At 46.6% G+C, this 23,565-nt stretch overlaps 1 protein-coding gene across 5 annotated transcripts in view; it reads left to right on the top strand.

The window, feature by feature from the left end:
- DCTN2 (dynactin subunit 2) overlaps nt 1–23,565 on the top strand; it is a 65,228-nt gene that overhangs the window by 38,601 nt on the left and 3,062 nt on the right. For 4 of the 5 annotated variants that reach the window (XM_084836626.1, XM_084836624.1, XM_084836623.1 and 1 more), the window contains 10 exons: nt 12,949–13,045; nt 14,219–14,280; nt 15,317–15,415; nt 15,833–15,993; nt 18,758–18,911; nt 19,685–19,750; nt 21,032–21,070; nt 22,160–22,237; nt 22,359–22,430; nt 23,336–23,438. In XM_084836626.1, the coding sequence (XP_084692752.1) occupies nt 12,949–13,045; nt 14,219–14,280; nt 15,317–15,415; nt 15,833–15,993; nt 18,758–18,911; nt 19,685–19,750; nt 21,032–21,070; nt 22,160–22,237; nt 22,359–22,430; nt 23,336–23,438 (931 nt within the window). Of the gene's footprint in view, nt 1–12,614; nt 13,046–14,218; nt 14,281–15,316; nt 15,416–15,832; nt 15,994–18,757; nt 18,912–19,684; nt 19,751–21,031; nt 21,071–22,159; nt 22,238–22,358; nt 22,431–23,335; nt 23,439–23,565 lie in introns of those variants that run through there. The other variant, XM_084836622.1, reaches the window with a different exon arrangement.

The raw sequence follows: 23,565 nt of genomic DNA, 5'->3' as shown, positions 1-23,565 counted from the left end.
ATCACAGACGGAAAGGTGTGTAAAAATACGAACAGAGAGCTCCGGGTGCATTCGCACTGCTGTGAGCCTCTTTTGATGTATACATCTGACTGTGGCATACCAGTGACTTAGAATCATAGAATACTACTTGAACACTAGTATATTGCCTTGCTCTTTCCCTCTAGCTGCTTTTCCTCCTCCTTTCTCCTTTTGAAGAACAAAAGGAGAAAGCCCCACAGATGGCTGCCTGAGAGAGGGGGCGCATGTACCCCTTCCGACTGTTTTGGGGCACTTCCTTTACCCACTTGCTTGCCTGCTGCTGGAAAGAAGGGGACTGCCCCGCAGTGAGTGCTTGAGATGGAAGAGGCTCAACCTGTCTCAAGCCACTGTCTTCAGGGCACTTTGTTCTCCAACAAGATGAGGAGGAAGAGGTGGCAGCAGTGTTGCAGCCAGCCGCAGGGGGGCTGGGGGAGAGCAAGATAATATACCAGGTCATCGAACACTGGTATGCTACGCTGACACATCCATATCAGACGAGGCTCACGTTGCTGCAACATGTGCTTTGAGCTCTCTTTTTATATCTTGTCTGCACGCACCCTAAGATGTTTTCCTGTCCTCTGGGTATTTGAGGCCATGCAGTGCTCCTTGGAAGGCTTGAGATTGTCTGGTTTGTAGCTAAAGCAGCTTGGGGCTCCCAGTTCCCTAAAGAATTAGCCAACTCTCTCTACCCCCTGCTAGTCATTTGCTAGTCAGGCATCTAGGAGGATTAACACTCTAAAAGGAGAAATGACTCTCTTTCAGGGGTGTTAGAAAAACATTGCTGGCATTCCTGGCTAATCCCCCAGGCCAGTTTGTTGAAGTAGCAACAGTCGCAGCTTCCTGTGTCCTAGGGAGGCAGAAGGAGGCCATTGGCTTGCTCCTGAGTGCCCAGCAGTCCATTGTCTCAGCTGGGGTTTGACTCAAAGTTGTAATACATTGAGTGCTTTGTTGACCTTGTTGGTTGGGAGAGACTGAGACTTAGCTGGCCAGAGGCTTATTTTGCCCCAGGAGCAAGTTACAACTGGTGCCCTCCAGATGTTTTGGACTTCAACTCCCATCAACCCCAGCCCAGCATGGCCAGTAGTCAGGAATGCTGGGAGATATAGTCCAAAACATCTGCAGGACACCAGGTTGGAGAAGGCTGCTCTAGAGTTTGCCTCTTGAGAGTCTTTATTCCATCTGTTTCAAGGCCTTTATAGCTCCTCTGAAGTTCTCCCAATGCAGTGCATTCATGTTTGAAGAGCTGCACCCTGAGCTATCTTTCCGTTGTAAAAAGGCATTGTAAGTTAAAGAAAACAATGCAGGGGATGCCGGCACAGCTTCCTCCAAAGGTATGTTTCCTCTTGGTGGAAACAGATCAGAAAGCAGACAGAATTAATGCAACCCTGAGGTATCTGCAGCTTTAGTCCTGTTTAACTTCAATGGGAATGGAGCAGGCATCATTCCTTCTCCATCTCGTCTCAGCCTCAGCTATATCAGTGGGCAGAGAGAAAGAAGCAATTAAAGTATACCCCTGCAGTTTCTTTACCTCGTTTGGTGTTTGCTTTTTTCCACCAGAGCCATAGTTACTTTTCAGCTTACAAACGGGTGGCTCATTTTCCCAAGCTCAAGAGAAGGGAGTGTGTTCTTCCACTAGATCTCTTCCTCCCACACCTGCTTTCCATAATTACCATCAGATGCCTTCTTGAGAAATCTTGGGCCTTTTGCGTTTGATTTAGCGGGCACCATCTGAATCTGCAGCAAAAACACGTTTGCCTTTTAATTATTTAACCCACCCCACTGCACAGCAGTCTCGAAATGGGCAACATTTAGGAAGCCTTGAGAACATGTCTCTCTCTAGCCTGAGTGCCAGGTGAGGAGGAGGAGGATTGGGCTCTTTGCCATAGCTAACATGCTGGCCACCTTACCTGTGGCTCCCGCCACCCCATTTTTCCATGTATGCAAGTACTGCAGCTTAACCTTATATCTTCCTGCTGTCATTTTAACCCAGTAACCACTCAATCTTAACTTCATTATCTCCTTCTCAAGAAACCCCCTTTGCTGTGGCCTTCCCAGAGGTCCCACCAAAGGTGCTGAAATTTTTTTTGTTTTTAAAAAAGGTGGTCAAACTTGGCAGAAGGTGGGTTTTCTTGTGTAGCAAATATGTTTGAACTTTTGCTGTGTAGTGCATGTGACAACCTTCTAATACAATTTTTGTCTTTTCTTCCCTTCCCTTCCCTTCCCCTCCCTCTCTCCCTCCTCCTGCCCCTTAACTTTTTTCCCCTTTGCCTTTTTCCATCTCTGGTGGAAACGCAAGGAGCTGGTAAGAAGCCTCGCCTTCCGTCTGCTTCGGTATTTGTGTTGGGAATAGTAGCTTCTAACATCTTGTCTTTGCCAAATCTTTCCACCCTGGAGGGGTGGGAAAAAGAAAGGTTACGTGACTGTAAACTTCTCATGGACTGGCCAAATACATTTTGTTGCCTGAGGCAGAAAATTCGAATGTCTCCCCTCCCTACCATCACAGTAAAAAATAAAAATCTACTGATAAATTCAATGACCTTTTCATGGCATCCAAAATCTGCCAGCATGCTCTGCCTGAGCCAGCTCAGGTCAAACTCTGATAATAGCACTCTGATACAAGGCAAAATCTGATACAGGTAGAATGCAGGATGCCATTTTGAGTTAACTGCTGGCAAATGACTGGAATGCAATGCCATTTTGGTCTTAGCATTTCAGAGCAGAATTCCCTTTCAGCAAATGCCCCCCGCCTGCTCCCCCAAACAGAAGAAGAGCCTTGTGGTGAATCAGACCAGAGGCCTATTTATTCCAGCATTCTGTTTCCAAGAGTGGCCCAAGAGTGACATGAAGCCCACAAGCAAGACATGAAGCCACCGCTGTTGACACCTAGGAATGGCTCTTTGGTCACCTTTGAACATGGAGATTCCATTTAGCCATTTCTGCTAATTCCATATATCTAGCTCCATCGCAATAAATAAGATTTGAGATGGGGTGACCACAACAGTGTGCAATGCTCCAAATGTGTCTGCATGAGGAAAAGTCATCGGATTGAAAAAGACTGCATGGTCGTAAAATCCATTCCTGTGATGCCAAAGTAGGACTCCTACACATAATGGCCCCCATGCATATTGTAGTCCGTATAAGTGAGATCATAGTATTTATTTATTTCATTTATATCCCGCCGTTTTTCCTCTTGCAAGGAACCCAAGGTGGCTTACATTATCCTCCTCCTCTCCATTTTATCCTCACAACAATCCTGTGAGGTAGGTTGGGTTGAGAGTCTGTGACTGGCCCAAAGTCACCCAGTGAGCTCCCATGGCTGAGTGGGGACTAGAACCGGGATCTCCCGGCTCCCAGTCCAACACTCTAGCCACTACACCACACTGGCTCCCTTGCTAGCAAGAGCTAGCAAGGTGGCCTTGCACCAGGGTAGAGAGCGTCCAGTTACTTGAGCAAGAGAGCCTGTACTGTAGAGTTGTACCGTAGAGCTGCCTTTCCCAACCTAGCACCCTCCAGATGTTTTGAACTGCATTTCCCATCATCCCTGACCATTAGCCATGCTGGCTGAGACTGATGGGAATTGTAGTTTAGCCATCTAGAGGCATGGGGTTGGGGAAGGCTGCCATAGAGCAAGGGTGCACAGTCTTCAGGCTTGTGGGATCTATTTTCTTTTTTAGCATAGGGAAGGGCAGAAGGTAGATCTCCAGATATTTGGGACTTCAACTCCCAGAAGCTCCTGCTGGCATGCCCAGTGGTCAGGAATGCTGGGAGTTGAAGCCCCAAACATCTGGAGATCTACCTTCTGGCCTCCCCTATGTAACTAGAACCCTGAGATCCACCAACCGGAGCCTGGTACAAAAGACGTACACGTAGAATTAAAGAATGCTGAGCCCAAGATTTTGTTTTGAGTACCAGAACGCAGTGGAGCTTGCAGTCCTTCTACAGAAAAATACACTCCTGCTACTCTGCCCTGAGTTTTCTTCAGTTCAGCAGTATAATTGGAGTGAGGGGTGGGGAGTCATTTTGTTACTGCTATTGTTAAACAATTGGGAGTCAGAAATTCTTGCCAATCTACTGCAAATCTACCAGAGATCTACCAGTAGATCCAGACCTACCTTCTCCCCTTCCCCTCTATAGAGAAGACAGATAAATAAATAATCAAGGTTGCAAGCTGGTCTGACCTAGGGAGGGATTCCATTCTGATCCCTCAATATGGAGATGAGTCAGATAAGTGTATGAAAAAAAGGAAAGGTTCCTCCTGTGCAAGCACCGAGTCATTGCTGACTCCTAGAGGGATGCTACTTTCTCTGGCATTTTCACGGCAGACTATAGCGGGGTGGTTTGCCATTGCCTTCCCCAGTCATGACTACCTTTCCCCCAGCAAGCTGGGTACTCATTTTACCGACCTCGGAAGGATGGAGGGCTGAGTCGACCTGAGCCGGCTACCCAAGACTAGGGTTAGCGGAGAATTTCTCCCCGAAACTTCGGGGGGCTGAGCGCCAACGTGTTTGGCCCCCCGAACAAGTTTCGGGGAGAAATTCTCTGCCCCCCCGCCCCCCGCACCCCCCCCCGACGGGAATTACCTTTGCCGAATGTCCCTCCCGGCGGCGGGTCCCAGCGGTGGTTCGTCGGGTCTTCGTCAGGGGCAGGGGCGGCAGCCGATCTTTCGACCGGCTGCCGCCACCACCATTCCAATAAAACTAAAAAAAAAAAAACGCCCCCGTGATAGGCTACGTGACGATTAACGTAGCCTATCACGGCTAGATTTGCAAAGTCAGCCGTGATAGGCTACGTAAATCGTCACGTAGCCTATCACGGGTGACTTAAAAAAAAAAGCGCGTACGGATAATGGCGGCCCCCATAGGGAGCCGCCATTCCCGTTCCTTATTTGGTTGCTCTAGTCTACGTAAAGATTACGTAGACTATGGCAAAAATAGTGACCAAATAAGGAACGCGAATGGCGGCTCCCTATGGGGGCCGCCATTTGCGTACGCACTTTTTTTTTTTTAAAGTCACCCGTGATAGGCTACGTGACGATTTACGTAGCCTATCACGGCTGACTTTGCAGATCTAGCCGTGATAGGCTACGTTAATCGTCATGTAGCTTATCACGGGGGCGTTTTTTTTTTTTTTAACTTTTAATTTCGCGGCCGGGCGAGGCGAGGCGCCTCCTCCCCGGCCTGAATTTCGGCCAGGCGAGGCAGGAAGCCTCCCCCCCGGCCTGAATTTCGGCCGGGCGAGGCGGGAAGCCTCCCCCCCCGGCCTGAACTTCGGGGGGAGAGCAGCGAAGCACCTCCCCCCCACCGCGAAAAGCTGCGAGACCAGGTAAGTGGGTTTCGTGCACCCCTACCCGAGACCCGGCTTCCGCTGGGATCGAACTCAGGTCGTGGGGAGAGTTTCGGTTGCAATACTGCCACCTACCACTCTGCGCCACATGAGGCTCTAAGTGTATGAACAAAGCCAATTTATCAAAGTCAACCCAAACTGAATGTTTTGGGACATAAAGATTTATTTGTTGTATTTTTATACAGGGCTATCCAATAATACTGTTCTTTGAGTGGCTTACAAACATAAAATAATGAAATACAATTAAAATGCTGTGTAATAAAGTAAAGTTGAAATACAGTATCATAAAACAGTATTAAACATTTCCAGCAGAGATGGAAAAAATTCACAATACATAAGCAGTGGTGTAAAATAGTAACATCACAGGTTTTTAAAAGACTCAGGAGAGACAAAAAAGCTTTCATCTAGTGCTGAAAAGCCCATAAAGAATGTGGCAAGCAAGCCTTTCTGGCCAGGGCATTCCACTTCCAGTGTGCTACCACCAAGAAGGCCCTCTCCTTGGTAGCCACCCACCCCACTTCACCTGACAGAGGCATCCAGAGCAGGAAGGCATCCAGAGCCTACCAGAATTGTACCTGGCAGAGGCATCCAGAGCCTACCAGAGTCAGCCAGCATTCTGTGACAACTGAGCATGCCCAGTTTTGGGGTCACCTGCCCCTAGTTTGTTTTCTAAATATTTTTTTCCCTTCTTTTGCAAACCTTAGGCTTCCTCTAAGCCTGCTGACACCTCCCTTTTGTGTATAGATAGTGCCGTTTTGGCTGCGTTAGGTTCTACAGTCAGAGAATGAGTTCATTATTAGTATAGAGCAGGGGTAGGCAACCTGGTGCCCCCCAGATGTTTTGGATTACACCTCCCATAAGCCCCAGCCAGTGCTCAGGGTTTTTATGAGTTGCAGTCCCAAACATCTGGAGAGCACCAAGTTGCCTATTCCAGGTATAGAGGATGCAATTTACATTACTTGTTGTAGTTCCAAAATTAAGATTTTCTGAAAGGAGAATTGGGGTGGGAGGTGCACCAAACATTACTTGCTGTCCAAGGAGCCCACACCATGTACTTCTGGATGGAAGGAGGCAAAGTCGGAGTAATACGTCTTGCAGAGAAGGAGCAAGCATCTTCCTCTGTGGGTGGGCTTGCAAGAGCTGTTAATTCATTTATTTTAAGTAGCACATTGGTGTGTCCAACCTCACAGCTGTAAAATTACTAGTTTAGGCATTAGCACAGAAACAGAACTCCATGCCTTAACAACTTGTCTGTAACCTTTTGCATGCAGGTGAAGGCTCTGTGGAGGTTTAGTTATCAATACTCACAAACAAATTCAAGACACACACATATACCCTTTGCAAACATCTCAGCCTTGAGTTCATATGTGAGCTTGCCCAGACCAGTTCTGTGAATTCATATTGAAATCCACTGTTTGTGATAGCTTCCCAAAAAAACAGAACTAAACCCCCCAAATGTTCTTTTTTAATTAATGTTAACAGTCTTGTTTCCACTAAATACTACTCCCTTGAGGTAAGTGGAACTGTGGCTGTAGTATAGGTGTTAATGTTACCTTCACACAAATGTTTAACTTGGGACACATAGTGAAAGCTGCGTCAAAGTCTAGAAGACAGGCCAAAAGAAAGCTGGCTTTAGTTTGAAGTACCTTGCCAAAAACCTGGAGGAGTGCGTCCTGAGCAGAAGAAAGGAATGTGCATTGTTTAATACATAGGCATTTAAAGAGATTCGTAATGCCTGTTGCTGTAGCACCTTGATTCTTGATATAGGAACTGAGCCTTCCAAAAGAGGCATAGACAGCATTGCCTTTGCCCAGTAAATGTGCTCCAGCTGAGCTCTGTGCTTCGCTGAACTAGTGGTATAGGCCCCTGTTTCTTGGGTGGGGGAATCTTTTGCTTTTCTTGTGTCTCTTCATTGGAGGCATCCTTCTTTTCCTTTGATCCATTTAGCCTGCAAGCTGGGAGTGAGAGTGCCTGCCACCAGGCAAGCCATTGTCTTTAAGGCTGACATGGACATTGTTTATAATGGTGTGGCAGATGCAATGCAAGGATCAGGGCTGGCATCAAGAGTAGGGCTCCTGCTGAAAGCCCGCATCCAAGCCCACTGACAAGAGCTCCCTGGACTGCTCCTCTTCTTCACCCTTGCAATCTGCTTGTTCATCTGCCTTTCATTCTGATCCAGACAAAAGTGGTGGTGAGAAGGAAGAGCAGTAGATGCCAGTGCCTCCCTGTGTGCTGGCTCTCTGCCTGTCAGGCAAACAGGTGGTAGCAATGATAAGGAAGAGGAGGAAGAGCGAGAGGAGCAGGTGACAATGACTGTGAGAAGGAAGGCCCATTGAGGGTGTCTGGCCCAAGGACCTACAAAAACATAGAGACGGCACTGGCAAAGATAATCCACATTTCTGCATAACTGGTACCAACCCAACATTCAATTGGCATTGTTGCTGGGATTGTTGAGTATTTTCTTTTAAGTAGAGATTTAATAAAGAAGAAAAAACAAATTAACATACACTAAAGATCAACAGCAAGTATGTTATTTGTACATGTCCACGTAAATAATATAGCAAAATATACCTAGAGTATAATAAGTATTAAACTATTGGTTTAATATTAGATTCATCCCTTGTAGCAATCCTCTTATCCATTTGATATTCTAGCATTATATAACAAATCACTGATCTCCACAGCTCATTTGCAGTCCATAATTTAATTGGTGACCTTTTAGATATTGTTAATGTTACTAATTTGGCTCCCAGACATTCATTAATCTTTTTTTTTTTGGTAAGTTCGGTATGTAATTTCCAATATTTAGTATATGCAGTTTTGCTGCCACCAATAAATATAAAATGAGTTCATATTATTATTTTGAGAGTTTATCTTGTATATAATTCAATAGATACATTAAGGGATTCAGGAGTAATCTGTACCTAGGTAACACAGTTCATTGGTTGGTATGGATACCATATTATATTTTTGTGATTTCATGCATCTAACTACCATAAGAGGAAAAGTCACCTCTGGCATCATTACAGTACCATAATTTTCCATTAAATGTTTAATACCATTTGTGGATTTTCCACTGAATTACTATTTTAAAACAGTTTTCTGTCAGATTTGGAGATAACAAAAATAGCTTCTTGTGATGAGAAATACAGATGATAGTTCAGCAGTTTGCAAGGGTATACAGTGGAGTCCCAAGTGATCTGATAAAGTCTTCTCAGGCTTCATCTTGGCGTTGCTTTGAATGGAGATTTTCAACATCATACAATTTGGGGAGTGAGGAATCCTAGGATGTAATGATCTCAGATGTCCTTTCTTTAACCTTCAAAAATCTGCCATGCAGATTTCACCTGCCTTGAGGCGCTTACTTTTTCTTCTTGTTGTTGCTTCTCACAATTACCTCCTCATGCCATGATTTCATAGCTGCTTTAATCTGATGCAGCTATTTTTTGCCATTGTTTTGAGAACAGCCTCTTCCAGCGACTTTAATAGGAGGAAGCAAAGGGAGATGGGAGCAGGAATTTGAGGCTCCTGTAATAGTTCTTCAAAATGAGCCCGGCCTTGATGCAGCTATAGATTTCCCATCAGAGCCCATTACAGCCACCATGCTGCTTCCAGAGTGCTGGCAGAGTGCCCGTCTCTCTCTAGCACTTAGTGCGAGAAGAGAGGGCTGCCTGTGGTAAATGGCAAAGCTTTCTGACTCCCAACGCTGAGCAACGCTGTCCTAGAGTAAGAAGGGACCAGGGCCAGTGTCAAGTGTAGGCATGGTTGGGCACCTGTCGAGGACCCGCACTCCAGCAGAGGCTCACTGACAAGACCCGCCTGGAGTTTCTCCTCTTCACCCTTGCCACTTGCTTGTTCACCCACCTCTTGCTGTGGTCTAGAGAGTGGTGTTAGTGAGAAGGAACAGTACTTGCTCCCTGGCTCTCTGCCTGTTAAGCAAGCCAATGGTAGCAATGATTGGGGGGGGGGGGAGATAAGTAACAATAGCAGTTGGTGACAATAGCACTGAGAAGGAAGACTCATTGAGGCCGTCTTGCCTCCAAAACCTGGAGCCAACACTGGAAGAGACCCTCTTTTTTCCAGTGAGGGAGCTGGGAAAGAGCGCTGGGGCAAGGAGCTGTGTTCTGACTTCTAATTGGCCAGATGACGAGAGCAGCCATGCCAGAGGGTGTCTGTCTGTGCTGATCGCCACCTCAGTCGGTGTGGGGGGCTGCTGGTGAGGCCTAGTGTTGGATATGGCACAAAGGTGTGTCTCATTATCAACAGCTTGCCGTGCCCGGTTAATGAATGCGCCCAGCTACAACAATTGAGAGATGCCTCATTGATTTATGGCTGCCTGCCACCCCTTAGCAGGGCAGGCGTTGTCATGCGGGGCTGGCCTTCTCTCTTCCCTCACTGCCCCCCTCTTGGAGCAAGGTGCTGGATATTGGAGACAGCGAGGATCCATGAAGCTTGGCTTCCTTGAACCCACTGATGCCAAGCGGGCCACAAGCTCTTGTCCTCGAGCTGCCTGTAGTTCGGGTAGCTCTCTGGTTCTGTCAGGCCCTACATTAACAGCCGTGTGCCTTTGCCAAGAAAGAAACCCTCTTGAATTTCGAGGCAACCTCTCACTTAAATTGCGCACACTGCAGGAAACCTTTGCCTGTATTGACTGGCAGAGCGGTAGTAAAACCACCATGTCAGCCTAGCTCCACCTCGTGTTTCTGCTGTGTATTTTTTATGTCTTGCTCCTTTCCAAAAGTCCCTGTTTGGGAGAGGCTGTGGCCGGGCACAGGCTATTCTTAAATTCTTCTGATAGATGGAACCAATCTGATCCCCTGTAACCCAGTCTTCCTCAGCGTGGTGCCCTCCAGATGTGTTGGGCTACAGATTCCATCATCCCTAGTGGTCATGCTGGCTGGGGGTTGCTGGGAGTTGCAGTCCGAGATATCTAGAGGGCTCCACATTGGAGAAGGCTGCTATAACCTATGTTTGCAGCTGCCTGGGTAAGGCTCTGAATATTCTGGAAATGGATGCCCTCATCATCTCACATGCTTCTGGAACGTGCACGTCACTTTTTCTCCTGGAATGATTACAGCTAATGCAAATCCTGTGGTGAATTATTCAGCATTTGTCCCATCTCTCCCTGCACCCTGCCTCTGCCACACACACTCACACAATATAATTACTCCCCATCTGAACCAATTTCGCAGTTCCCATACTGTGATTGCTGTAATTGGCTCTTCCATGCTCCCCTAAAGGAAGGAAAACGTGCAGGGGTGGGGGATGCTACTTTGATTAGTATTTGTTGGAGACTGAAAGATACTTTGTCACAATCTGAATCTCCCCCTCTCCCTTTTTGATTTTTTCCCCTCTGCTTTGAAAGGGGTGGGGGCTATAGCAATCCCTCGCGCAAGATCAGATGGCTTGTTAGTCCTGTTACGTAATTCTTGTTTTTTTTTATTTCTGTATTTTTATGCTGCTCCTCAGCCAAAAAGGCTCCCTGAGCAGCTTACACATGATCAATTAAACAAGACCTCATGGTACACAAGGAAAAAGGAATGGGGAGGGAAGAGGAAAAATACAGGGCTGGTGGAATGTCCCCACTTCCCTCTCTCACCTCCCTCCATACAGCCTGCTGGAATAGCTGCTGATGGTAATAGTTGAGGGAGGAGGAACCTTCATGGCGGAGGTCTTCAGCTGGGCTGGCGGAACAGCCCTGCCCTCCCTTTCATCTCCCTCAGCTCAGCCAGCTGGAATTTTTAATCCTTCCCACTCAGTGGTTTTAAAGAATATGCAGTGTTATCAGGCGAATATATGCCTGGCCATGTAACAACTGCTTTGTTTTTTCTTATCATAAAGAACTCAGTCTTCCATGTAAACATGCTTGCTTCCATCATTTTGAGCTGATACAAGTATATCGTTGAGTGCTCTGGTTTCATACAGATGTTCTAGCTTGCAAGGCGGTGATGCTTCCCGGTGGGGGTGGGCTGTGGTTTTTTCTCTCTGCTGTCAGTACTAGATTTAGCACACTAGGGGTCCTTGATTGTGAAGACAAATGTTGCCTTCTAAGGGTGGTCCCAGCAGGTTTTTCACCCACAGTGTGAACCAGGCTTTGCAATGTGTGTTGCAGGTAGAGATGTGAAGGCTTGGAAGAAAACTGGGGGGAAACTGGAAATTTTGAGGGGAAACAGTCTGACCCCAATTTTTCAAAAATCCTTAGAAACACACACTCCCCTTTCTAGTTTTTTTCCCAGGCCTTCACATCTCTAGTTACAGACATACATGCCAAGAATTTGAATGCTGCATTGGTGATTTGTTTCCCATGCCAAGGAGGTATGTGAGCCCACAGGCTTTCCTCACCTCTTGTACATCAGGCTTTTTCTTTATTTTTAAATAGTACTTATGCGTTCATACATGTGTTCGTAGTCCTTTGCTTTACCCTGCTAAGAAGTAGAGCAAGCCCTGCTCTGATACATTCACCTGAACAAACAGTTCAGGATCCAGAAGTACTGCCTTTCCCACTGCCCTAAAGGGGACTCTTCCTTCCATCCTTTAACTCATCTTTCGGAAAATTCAGGAGTAGGAGCAGAGTTTATTAAATAACTGTATGAGTGTAGCCAAAGTTAAACAGCAGTATTAATCTTGGTTTTCCTGGTAGTCTTCTGGTCAGCATTTGGAGGCCAAGGCATGTGCTTTGAAGATGCAGACACTTAAACTTGTGCCAGTATCAACATTTGAATGTATTAAGCTTAATTGCGGGGTTTTCTTCCACATTTGTAGGTCACTCATGCTCTCTGCTAAAGCCTGTCCATGTGACCATCCCTGTTTAGACTTGTGAATGTAGGTCCTCAAGGGACTAGAGACCACATCCAGTCCAACCTCCTCCCCCACACACCTCTGGTCTGAAGACCAAATCCTTTGAATATCAGGCCTGACATAGATCAGCCTATATAACAGGCATAGCAGGCCACTGTGGTATACAGAGTAGGGCAGCAATGAATCCAGGAGCAGCATGCCAAGAGCAGTTTGCTTCAAGGGACTCAAGCAAGTGAGGCAAGTCATGTGGTCCAGGGGGAAACCCCCCCCCCCAGCTGACTCATTTAAATCCGACCTAGGTGGAGAAAGTTCATTTTTGACAGCAGCTATGTCCAGTGTGCCCAACTGCTTTGTGCTGTTCATATCAGCACCATTGTTAACTTTCATAGGCTAAAAATGGTAATAGCACTGCAACGTTTATGGGAAAGTCTCTGACAGTGCACTGCCACCAGCACTGCTGACGTTGCCCCAGTGGGAGTCACTTGTGCAATGTCAACGGTGCTTGTTAGCGCAACAGGTTTCCCAGGAAAGCTGTCACACTAGGAAGTGCTAATGAGGTTGCGCAAGCGATCGTTTTCTGTTAGCGCAACGTTAACAGTAGTGTGCCATTGGATCCTTCCCTATGCCAGGGCTGCCAAGAACTGTCAGAATTGCTGGTGGAGTGTCTCAGTTCTGCTGGGCCCTTGTGATGACTTCTTGGAAACTGCCGGGCAACACTGGGAGGACTGGTGGGGGAAGAAGAGGAAAACGAGGCCAGGTTCTCTGATATTTGTCTCCCTCTCTGCACAGGAGGAGCTGACTAGCACCAGTGTGGAACATATCATAGTCAATCCCAATGCAGCCTATGACAAATTTAAGGACAAGAGAGTGGGCACCAAAGGACTAGGTAAGTATATCTGTTTCTGTAGACCCATCTCGCCTAACCTCGTGCCCTCCAGGGGTTTTGGACCACAACTCCTAGCATTCCTGATCATTGGCCGTGCTGGCTGGGGCTGAAGGGAGTTGAAGTCCAAATCCTCTGGAAGGCACCAAGTTGGGGGAAGGCTGCCACAGACCCTTGCTTAGAATATGTCTAGGGCAGAGCAGAACCATAGATCCAGATTCTGCCCTGAACTTGAGAATGCAGCAAAAAAAAAGAAGGGCGGGATGGGAGGAATGATCAAAACCATCCTCAACAAGAATCATCATTAAAAGATAACCTGATGCTATATTACTGTACATTACAATAATACAGTTGTTTTATTTATTGTATTGTGCTTTTATGAGTGGTTAGGTACATGCTGCGTATTGTGTATATCTTATTGCTTTTGTTGGTGTCTGTCATTCATATATGTCATTGCCTACAAATGTGTGTGAAAGTACAACTCAGGGCTAAGCTACAGGGTATGTTAAATACATAGTGTGCAGCGGATCATCGCAGATTGTTTTAGCTTAGAGTAAGCACGTCGAGGCAGAAAGAAAACTCCATTGGTGCCAATGGAGTTTTCTCTTCTTTTTTTAACCCCCTCCATGTGTGTGGGGGGCAAATTTAGGATGGGAAGTGACTTGGTGCAAAGGTTTGAACCTCCCCTACCTGCATGCAGTGGTCCTGATCCAGATTGCAGCCCTGTGCACAGAAGTAAAAAAAGTTGTGAGGATCGGCTGCATGCTATGTAATTAACGTACCTGTAGTTTAGCCCTCACATGATTTCAGTGTTTCTCTGTCAGCTACATTGTGAATCCTGCATGTTAGGGTGCCCTTTAATGATGATTCTTGTGGTCTTTCTGAACTAGAGCAAGCCACATGGCCTCTTTTACAATTTGAATACTGGCCCTTACAGGCTATGGATGCCAACATCTTTAGGGCACATGGGCGATTGTGCAGCCAGGCCTCCCAGCCCTGGTGTGAATATATGAGAAGATGATAGAAAGGTTCATTCTGCAAACATGAGCTCATGAGAAAAGAACACTGTTCTGCAACAGCAAATCCTGTCGCTTAACCTATGGAAAAATATATGAAACTGGAGTTCATTGGGTCCCAAAATGCAACATTTCTTTTCTCCTTTTTATGTCTTTCTAGACTTCTCTGATTGTATTGGCAAATCAAAAAGAACTGGCTACGAGTCTGGAGACTATGAAATTGTAAGTAGCTAACTTGCTTGGGCTGATCAGATTGAAAGGGGCAGCCTTGCAGTCCAGCTCTGCTGTGTAGTCCATGAGGCAAGCTCACCCACCCCTCAAACCCTCCACAGATTTGGCCTAGGCCGGCTGATGGGACTGGCTCCACAAGTGGCACAGGGAGCAGGGATTTCTGGCATTCTTGAACTAGAGCTGCGATTATGGCATAGCTCTTACCTGTCCCTCCCATGCTGTGTTACTCATGGTTATGAGCCTCAGCAGTCTAAAGGCAGAACAATCCTTAGACATGGTGGTGGAATGCTGTGGCTGCGTTGAAGTGTGCACTAGAGTGATTCTGTTCTCCTACTTTATGCTTAACTTGTTGCACACTTTTAAAAAGGTTGGCCACCACTGGCATAGGCAATCCAGACCACAGCATGCCTCAGTCCAGACCACAGCATGGTCCATGCATTGCAGGGGAACTTTAAAAACAAACAAATAGGATCATTGGCCAGTCTGAACCAGGAGGAAATTCTTCCCTGATTGCCAGCATCAGTGAGTTTTTTCCCCCTAAGTCCTTCGGGGTGGGGTGGGGGAATACACCTGCTTGCAATTAATTATATTTGTATTCAGATCCATCCAGTTTGCTCACACACATGGCAACCATGAAACTGTAACTGTTAATGCAGCCATCTACCCTGTGCATATGGAGAAAATAATTCTCTTAGAGAAAAGATCGAGAGTGACCCAGTTGAAAAGAAAGTCTGTAACAGTGAGGGGAGAAAGAATTTCCCTCTTGAAAACTTCTCTCTAGAGCAGCTTTCTCCAACCCTGTACCCTCCAGATGTTTTGGACTACAGCCTCCCATCAACCCCGGACAAGGGTCAGTGCTGATGGGAGTTGTAGTCCAAAACATCGGGAGGGTGCCAGGTTGGGGGAGGCTGCTCTAAAGGCAGCTTTGCCCCAGAAGCTGGTGTGAAATAGACTTATGCCAGCTGCAGTAGGAGCTTCCAGAATTCTAACATTGCTCTTGACTAGGGAATCTGTCTTTTCTCTTCAGTTAGGGGAAGGACTGGGTGTGAAAGAGACTCCCCAGCAGAAATACCAGCGTCTGCTGCATGAAGTTCAGGAGCTGACTGCTGAAGTGGAGAAGATCAAGGTAAGAGTCTCCCCATGCAGGTTTTAAAATAGATTCAGGCAGGCAACCTGGTGCCCTCCAGATGTGTTGGTGTACAACTCCCATCAGCCCTAGCCAGCATGGGCAGTGGCCAGGGATAATGGGAGTTGTAAACCAAAATATCTGGAGGGCACTGGAATGCCTACTGCTGGGACAGATGAAGGAAGTCTCTGTCACCTTGCAACTCCACTGTGGACCCTATGATTTGGACCCACACAGCTTTTTGGTCCGGGCCCAGTCTTTGTTCCATTGCTAGGGACTGGATGTAAAATGAAGTGCTTCATCAGATGCCTTAAGCCTACCCGCTTTAAAACTGGGGTTAGTATTGGTGCAAAGGGATCAGATACACTTGTGCCAAATGAATCTGGGGTTTTAATGGTCCTATTCCTCCTCCCACAGACCACCGTGAAGGAGTCCACGGCTGAGGAGAAACTGACCCCAGTTGCGCTTGCGAAGCAGGTGGCCGGCCTGAAGCAGCAACTGGTCTCCACCCACCTGGAGAAACTGCTGGGGCCAGATGCGGCCATCAACTTGACAGATCCCGATGGTGCTCTGGCCAAGTAAGTCATGATGGAGTAGGCACTTCAGGTGAGCCAGGGCTTAGTCCCAGACACTGCTTTCAGTGCCAAGGCTTAGCCTTGAAAGATAGGTGAAGTCTTCATAAGAGTGCCTCTGAGTGTGTCCCTCACCCCTGGTCACTGCAGCCAGGCTCTTTGCACCTCAGATTAGGGGCAAGGTCTTGGAAGGTGGAGAGTGTAGACTTCCAGACAAGCTTGATGCCAGATACACCTCTCTCCCTCCTTCCCTCTCTCTCTCTCTCTCTCTGGGGTGTGGTGGGGGGGTTGTCTGCACTTAGCAGGAGTGCTTATATCAGCTGACTTCAACGTGGTGCCTTCCAGATGTGTTGGACTGCTGCACTCAATATGCCAACAAATTTGGAACACTCAACAGTGGCCGCAAGACTGGAAAAGGTCAGTTTACATTCCAATTCCAAAGAAGGGCAATGCCAAAGAGTGTTCAAACTACTGCACAATTGCGCTCATTTCACATGCCAGCAAGGTGATGCTCAAAATCCTACAAGCTAGGCTTCAGCAGTATGCGAACCGAGAACTACCGGAAGTACAAGCTGGGTTTCGAAGAGGCAGAGGAACTAGAGATCAAATCGCCAACGTTCGCTGCATCATGGAGAAAGCAAGAGAATTCCAGAAAAACATCTATTTCTGCTTCATTGACTACGCTAAAGCCTTTGATTGTGTGGATCACAACAAACTGTGGCAAATTCTTAAAGAGATGGGAGTACCAGACCACCTTACCTGTCTCCTGAGAAACCTGTACGAGGGTCAAGAAGAAACAGTAAGAACCAGACACAGAACAACCGAATGGTTCAAAATTGGGAAAGGAGTACGACAAGGCTGCATATTGTCACCCTGCTTATTTAACTTATATGCGGAGTACATCATGAGAAACACCAGGTTGGATGAATCACAGGTCGGAATTAAGATTGCCGGGAGAATTATCAACAACCTCCGATATGCAGATGATACCACCCTAATGGCAGAAAGCGAAGAGGATCTAAAGAGCCTCTTGTTGAGGGTGAAAGAGGAGAGTGCAAAAGCTGGTTTGAAACTCAAATTAAAACAACGAAGATCATGGCATCTGGCCCCATCACTTCCTGGCATATAGAAGGGGAAGAAATGGAAGCTATGACAGATTTTACTTTCTTGGGCTCCAAAATCACCGCAGACGGTGACTGTAGCCCTGAAATTAAAAGACGCTTGCTCCTTGGGAGGAAAGCTATGGCAAACCTAGACAGCATAGTAAGAAGCAGAGACATCACCTTGCCGACAAAGGTCCGTCTAATCAGAGCTATGGTTTTCCCAGTAGTAACGTATGGCTGTGAGAGCTGGACTATAAGGAAGGCTGAGCACCAAAGAATTGATGCTTTCGAAATGAGGTGCTGGAGAAGACTCTTACGAGTCCCCTGGACCGCAAGGAGGTCCAATCAGTCCATCCTAAAGGAAATCAACCCTGAGTGCTCATTGGAAGGACAGATACTGAAGCTGAAGCTCAAATATTTTGGCCACCTAATGCGAAGAGAAAACTCCCTGGAAAAGACCCTGATGCTGGGAAAGACTGAAGGCAAAAGGAGAAGGGGACGGCAGAGGATGAGATGGCTAGATAGCATCACCGATGCAATGAATATGAACTTGAGCACACTCCGGGAGAGAGCGCAGGACAGGAAGGCCTGGCGTGCTATGGTCCATGGGGTCACGAAGAGTCGGACACGACTGAACGACTGAACAACAACAAGTCCAAAACATCTGGGGGGCACCAGGTTAGGGAAGGCTGGCCTAGATTTTGATCAGAACTGAAAGGGACCATGAAGTTATCAAGTCCAGCCTTCACTTTAAGGGGCTAGACACATGGGGCTCATGTTGCCCACCCCTGGGCTAGATTATCTGCACAGATAAACTGGCATAATGCATACCACTGTGTGCTACAAGTAGCAATTTGAGTTTTCAAGAAAGAAACTGAATCGGGGAAATTGTCTGGAAAATTTTCCACTGCCTTAAATAGATGGCGATCTGATTTTAGCATGTTTGTCTGACTTGTTGAGTAAGAAATTATGTCTCATTAATTTTACATGCTGTATAAATAGCTGATGTTTTTTCCCCATAGTCAAAAGTAGTTGCACTGAAATATTTGATTAGGAGGGGAAATCAATAAAGTGCACTTAATGTGGTTTGAATGTTACATTGGAACAAATTAAAAGATTTACTTGGAAATGTTTATTGGAATACTTGTAAATATTTTAAGGCAAGTCAACTCAATAGCACGCGCTTCTCTTACGTTACTTAGATTTTAAGAAATAATGTAGGCAGTGAAAATTGTTAACATACTCATTTTAGCATACCTGAAGAGCTGTGTGCATAAATATATGTGCTTTCTAGGGATAGTCACCTGGAAAAAAGTGAATTACAACCTGGATTTTAGTTTTGACTGGTATTGTACCCATTCCAGTTGCTCATTTGACTTTTTTTGTATTCAAGTGTATTTCTAAAAGTGGAACAGTTTTCACTACACATCACTGGCTACAAGCATAAATGACCAAGCTAATCATATCATCCCAGTGCAAAGGGGAGACAGAACTTTGTTACAGCGCCACCTATAAATACTGTAAATAAATACATCCATGCTTGTCTCTCCTCCCCCTCCATATTATTCCAATCTGTGATTTGAAATCCAGAACAGCAAGTAGTAGCCATTACAACGAGTGTAGTCATTTGAGACCCTAACCCATCATTTGTGGCCTCTTCAACTTAGGCGCTTGCTCATGCAACTGGAAGCAGCCAGGACCACTAAAGCCATTCCTGCAGGTGGGAAGAGCCCTGCGAAAGCCCCAGCTGGCCCAGGAAATACAGTGACTTATGAACTGCACTCTCGGCCTGAGCAGGACAAATTCTCTCAGGCTGCCAAGGTAAGAATGGGACATGTTTGCTCTCTGAAACCTCTCTAGAGATTACAAGGAAATACCTTAAGGTGATGAGTTGGACATTTGTAGAATGGTGGGGCTGGTTTAGAAGTGCCCTTGTTGTATTCAATCCAAAGATGACTTTCTCATCCCAGGGACGAACTCTGAAAAAAATATATTCTGCAGGCTCATGCAGTGTTGAATGTGGAAAAGCCTGCTGTGGACACCACTGATTGGTCAGTACTTGTGACATCACCAACACCCTAATCTGCAGTGTAGTTTTACAATTATAAACCATATTTATAAGTGTTCACAAGTTTTTTAAAATGATTGTAATAAGGTAAAGGATGAATGTGAACATACGTTTGCCAGTTTAAAAAATAAAATTAAAGAAAGAGGGCAGGACACCTGAATCATAAAGGGTTGGGCAAGATTGACGGCTCCACGAACGCTTGACTCGCAGGTACATATGTGCACAAGGGAAATGGCAAATCAGGCTGAAATCATAGGTGAAATATCCTCTGTGACTGCTGCTAAAATATTACCCTGGCCTAAGGGAGTGAGGTGGATGCTGCAGGCCTGGCACTCCTGAGCCTCCCTAATGTCTATGGGATTTGGCATGTACATCAGCTTGGCCTTTGCATCTGCAAACAGGAGCTATGTCTGACCCCTCCTGTGGTCAGTTCCATGAAGCAAGTGCACTCAACCCTGAAGGATTGCTAATCTCTGGGAGGCATGGACTTTGCCAATCAGAATGATGCTAATCTTGGTCTGTCTAGATCGTGGAACTGGAGAAACGGTTGGCTGAGCTGGAAGCTACAATTCGCTGTGAGCAGGATGTACAGGTGAGACAGGTGGGGCAGTGGAAGTGCTGGATACATGATGAAGATGGCAGTGAGTGGGGCAGTGGTAACAGTTGTCATAGCAGTTGGTGGTGATGATGAAGCCATTGCCTCATTCATTAGCTGCTGCTGAGGGAAGAGGATTTCTTTCCTCTTAGTGAAAAATGAATAGGCCCTGGGGAGGTGATTTTCATCTGGACTGCAGTTTGGATGGAGGGGAGGTTTAACCCTGTCCTCCTGAGCCACGATCCCTCCCCCTGCCACAATGCTGCTATTAACCTTTAAAACAAAAAGCTCCCATTCCTGCTAATGGGAGCTCTTTTCCAGGGCTTGTAGCAGCGTGCCCTTCCCCCCAATTTTCACAAATCTCCTTTCCCTGAATGTGGAAGTACCATTAAAAATGGCCTCCCTTGTGCCTGCTATTAAATAAGTAAGTAAAATAAAACCCCAATGTTCTTCTAATCATGTGTTTAGGATTGCATCTAGTTTGGTCTTAAGAGAGTGCTGGAAAATTGTTCAGAAGGTGTAATGCCTGGGGATGGTTGCAGGACCAGAGCGCTGGAACTTTGAGGCTTCCGGCTGTAATGTGTTGAATTGTACATGGCCAACCTGTGGCACGCATTTGAGAAGTACAGCCAGTTGAGTTTGTGGCACTCCTGGGCAAGAGCAGAGGGGCCTGTGGTTCAGGCTGTGACACAGAGTTGGGTCTCAGTCCTACTTCCCTCTCTTCCTCCACCTCAGTGGACTGGAGGCAGTACCATGCTAAGGTGCTGATGCCACATGTAGGGATGGGCGAACAAGCGATGTTCACAATCGCCCAGATTATCTGAACATCTATTTGAAGCTCATCTGTCCTCATTTCCCGCATTTTTTGTGCTCTTTTTTCATTTTGCTCAAACAGCAAAAAGTGCGCATTTTGAACAGGGAAAATTTGCATTCTTTAAAAGCACAGCAAAAATGCAGACTCTTCCCTCATAAAGCAAAGCATGAAAATGCACACTTTTGAAAATGCACATTTTTTGAGCACAAACACATATCCGGGAGTTTGTGAACCTTTTCGGAAAACATGTTCTCCTGCTTGAGTTTGCTTTCGGGATTGCAAACAGAACACATTTGCATGATTTGCAAACATAAACTAAATTCTCATACATCCCTAGCCTCATGTCTATTGTAGTGCACGATAGAGTGACGTTACATTGCCGTGCAGACTTGCCTTATGACATCCTTGCCAAAGGCTGCCTGGCACTATACTTGATGATGATGATGCATTCTTTCTCTGCCTAGAATCCTCTGTCTGTTGGACTGCAGGGAGCCAGTCTTATGGTAAGGCATTGACTGGATCTTGTAAATATTCTATGCCTTTAGGGATTGGGAGGGAATTAGAGAGGATGTCTGCTTTTAAGAATTGGGCATGAGGGCATGTGTTAGTTTCTTCTGTGTGTGCTGCGAGACCACATTAGGTGCTGTATGATGTGTGTCTGTGTAAAACACATGAGGTGGAAATGAGGAAGTGCATTGAAACATCTGGGGGACAAGATTCTAAGCCAGGATTTCACTATGACAGTGGGGTTTCTCCCACAACTGAGGCAGCTGATGTGCACCAGCAGGGGAAACCCTGCTGTGATCGGGGAGAAGAGCAGGGGATGCCATCTGAGGGGATTTCTCCAGGGGGCAGGGCTTGGTGCCCAAGCTCCACCCCCAGAGGACCCCAAAGAGGCTCCATGGGCTGGATTGGGGTGCCCCACAGGTTGGAGGTTCCGCACGCTGCTCTAGCGATTGACATAGTTATGTTGCTATCGGTGGCTGTGTTAGTATTTCATTTTCAGAGAAGTCTGCAGTGCAGTTCAGGAGTCTGATTCTAAGCCCAATTTATTTTTCACTTGGGCCCTAATCTTTCTTTTTTGATCACTCAGTAGTCCTGTAATATTGCAAACATAGTTCCAGTTTTTAGAAACGTTGAGACTTTTGCATTAAAAAAATCATTTCTGCATGTTGAGCCAATTTAGTCCAGAATAGAGTGTTGGACTTAGGTCTGTGGGACACTTGAGTTCAAATAGCTGTAAACTCACTGGATGGCCTTGGACAAGCCATTATTTCTTAGCCTAGTTCCCCAGTCAGTAAGCCTAGAACAGTTGTTGCCTCCCTAACAGGACTGTTGTGAGGTCAAAATAAGAATCAAACCTTTCATATCACTTGACAGCTAGCTGTTGACTTACCATTGGCTAAGCTGCATTGATATCATGGAAGCTGCATGGAAGTGTAAGTCAAGGCAGACAAAGGCAGGAGAGGTCAAAATCAGAGCAGGGATTAAATTCCACATATCGATTTGCACTAGCCAACCAAACTTGTGTTACTTGTAGGCATTTGGTATTTATTCTAATATGCATGTCCCATCTCACATCCTGTCCATAGGAAACCGTGGAGATCTTACAGGCCAAAGTCAGCTCCTTAGACGTGGCCTCCCTGGACCAGGTGGAGGCAAGACTACAGGTAGGTCTTGACTCTAAGGGTTCTTATCAGCTGTAGCATTTGGACTGTGCTTGGGAAAGGGGCAGGGATTTTGGAAGTTCTGGCAGGACCCAGCTCTTAACAGCAAGTTCTTCATCCCTAGAGCGTCTTGGGAAAGGTGAATGAGATCGCCAAGCACAAGTCCGCAGTGGAGGATGCTGACACCCAAAGCAAGGTCAGATTCCTTTGCTTCTCTGTAACTGGGCGCATGCTAAACTCACTTTGTATATTCATATATGTATTTGTACCTGTGGACCCAAGTCATGGCAGCACTGGCCTATGGTTGCTGATGTAGATATACAGAGATGCCCCTGCTCCTCCTTAATGACACAGCAGCAGCTAAACCAAAGCCAGGGTGTGACTGTAGCAACTTGGAGTAGCAAAATTCTGGTGGGATGGATGCCTGAAGCGCCTTGGGTCAGTGTGATTCCTGATCCTGGTGGCAAAGGGGCATTGCTTTCCTGGATTCATAAGGGGTTTTGTCAACTCTAGGACAGAAAACAAAGTAGATGTTTCTCCGTTGTTGATGTTCTGAGCAAGACAATAGGATCAGTGCCCTTCAGGAAGTCCCAAAGGTCCTCATTGGGACACAGCAGCTTTTCTGTGCCCGAGAATCCTCAGGAAGAAAAAAGGGGGTGACATTTGAGGCTGGCTTGCTACATTCTTAGGGCTATTTCACAAGCACATGGGCATAATTTATCACTCAACACTTAATGGCTGGCAGCTGATTGTGTGAACTGAACTGCATTGAAGAGCATTGCGTTTGAGGCAACATCAGGTGACGAGAATGTTTTGACTGTGGTTTTAGTTCTGTGCTGGTTCATTAACACAGACAAGTCACTACGTGGTGCTGCCGTCATCTAGGGGTGAACATATACAATTTGTGCACTGGGCCTGTGTTGACTGTCCTTAGCTATCACTAGCCAAGTCGTGAAATTCTAGGGCCCAACTTGATTCCGCTTGTGTGTGAGCGTGAACGCACATGTTACCGGGGTGGAGAGATGATCGGCCTACCAGGCAAGACCCAGTCCCTACTTGATGTCTATCTTTGCTCAGAACCATCCACTTCCCCCCCCACAGGTGCATCAACTCCATGAGATGGTGCAGCGCTGGAGCCCTTTGGCCAGCGCCCTCCCTGAGGTGGTGCAGCGCCTGGTCACTGTGCGGCAGCTGCATGAGCAAGGTGAGCCCCTGGGCGCCTCTGGATCAGAACGAGGCTTGCCTGTGAAACAGGCAGGGGCAGATTTGATCTTGGGGATACCTTGATGTTTGGGCTTCCCTTTGCCCCGGTGAACAAACTGATGCTGAAC

This window comes from Heloderma suspectum, chromosome 2 (assembly GCF_057233095.1).
Source record: "Heloderma suspectum isolate Gila_16-S chromosome 2, 16-S_ref, whole genome shotgun sequence".
In the NCBI taxonomy this organism is placed as follows: Eukaryota; Metazoa; Chordata; class Lepidosauria; order Squamata; family Helodermatidae; genus Heloderma; species Heloderma suspectum.
The sequence above is the reverse complement of the archived record's forward strand: the minus strand, read 5'-3'. Positions and strand labels throughout refer to the sequence as shown.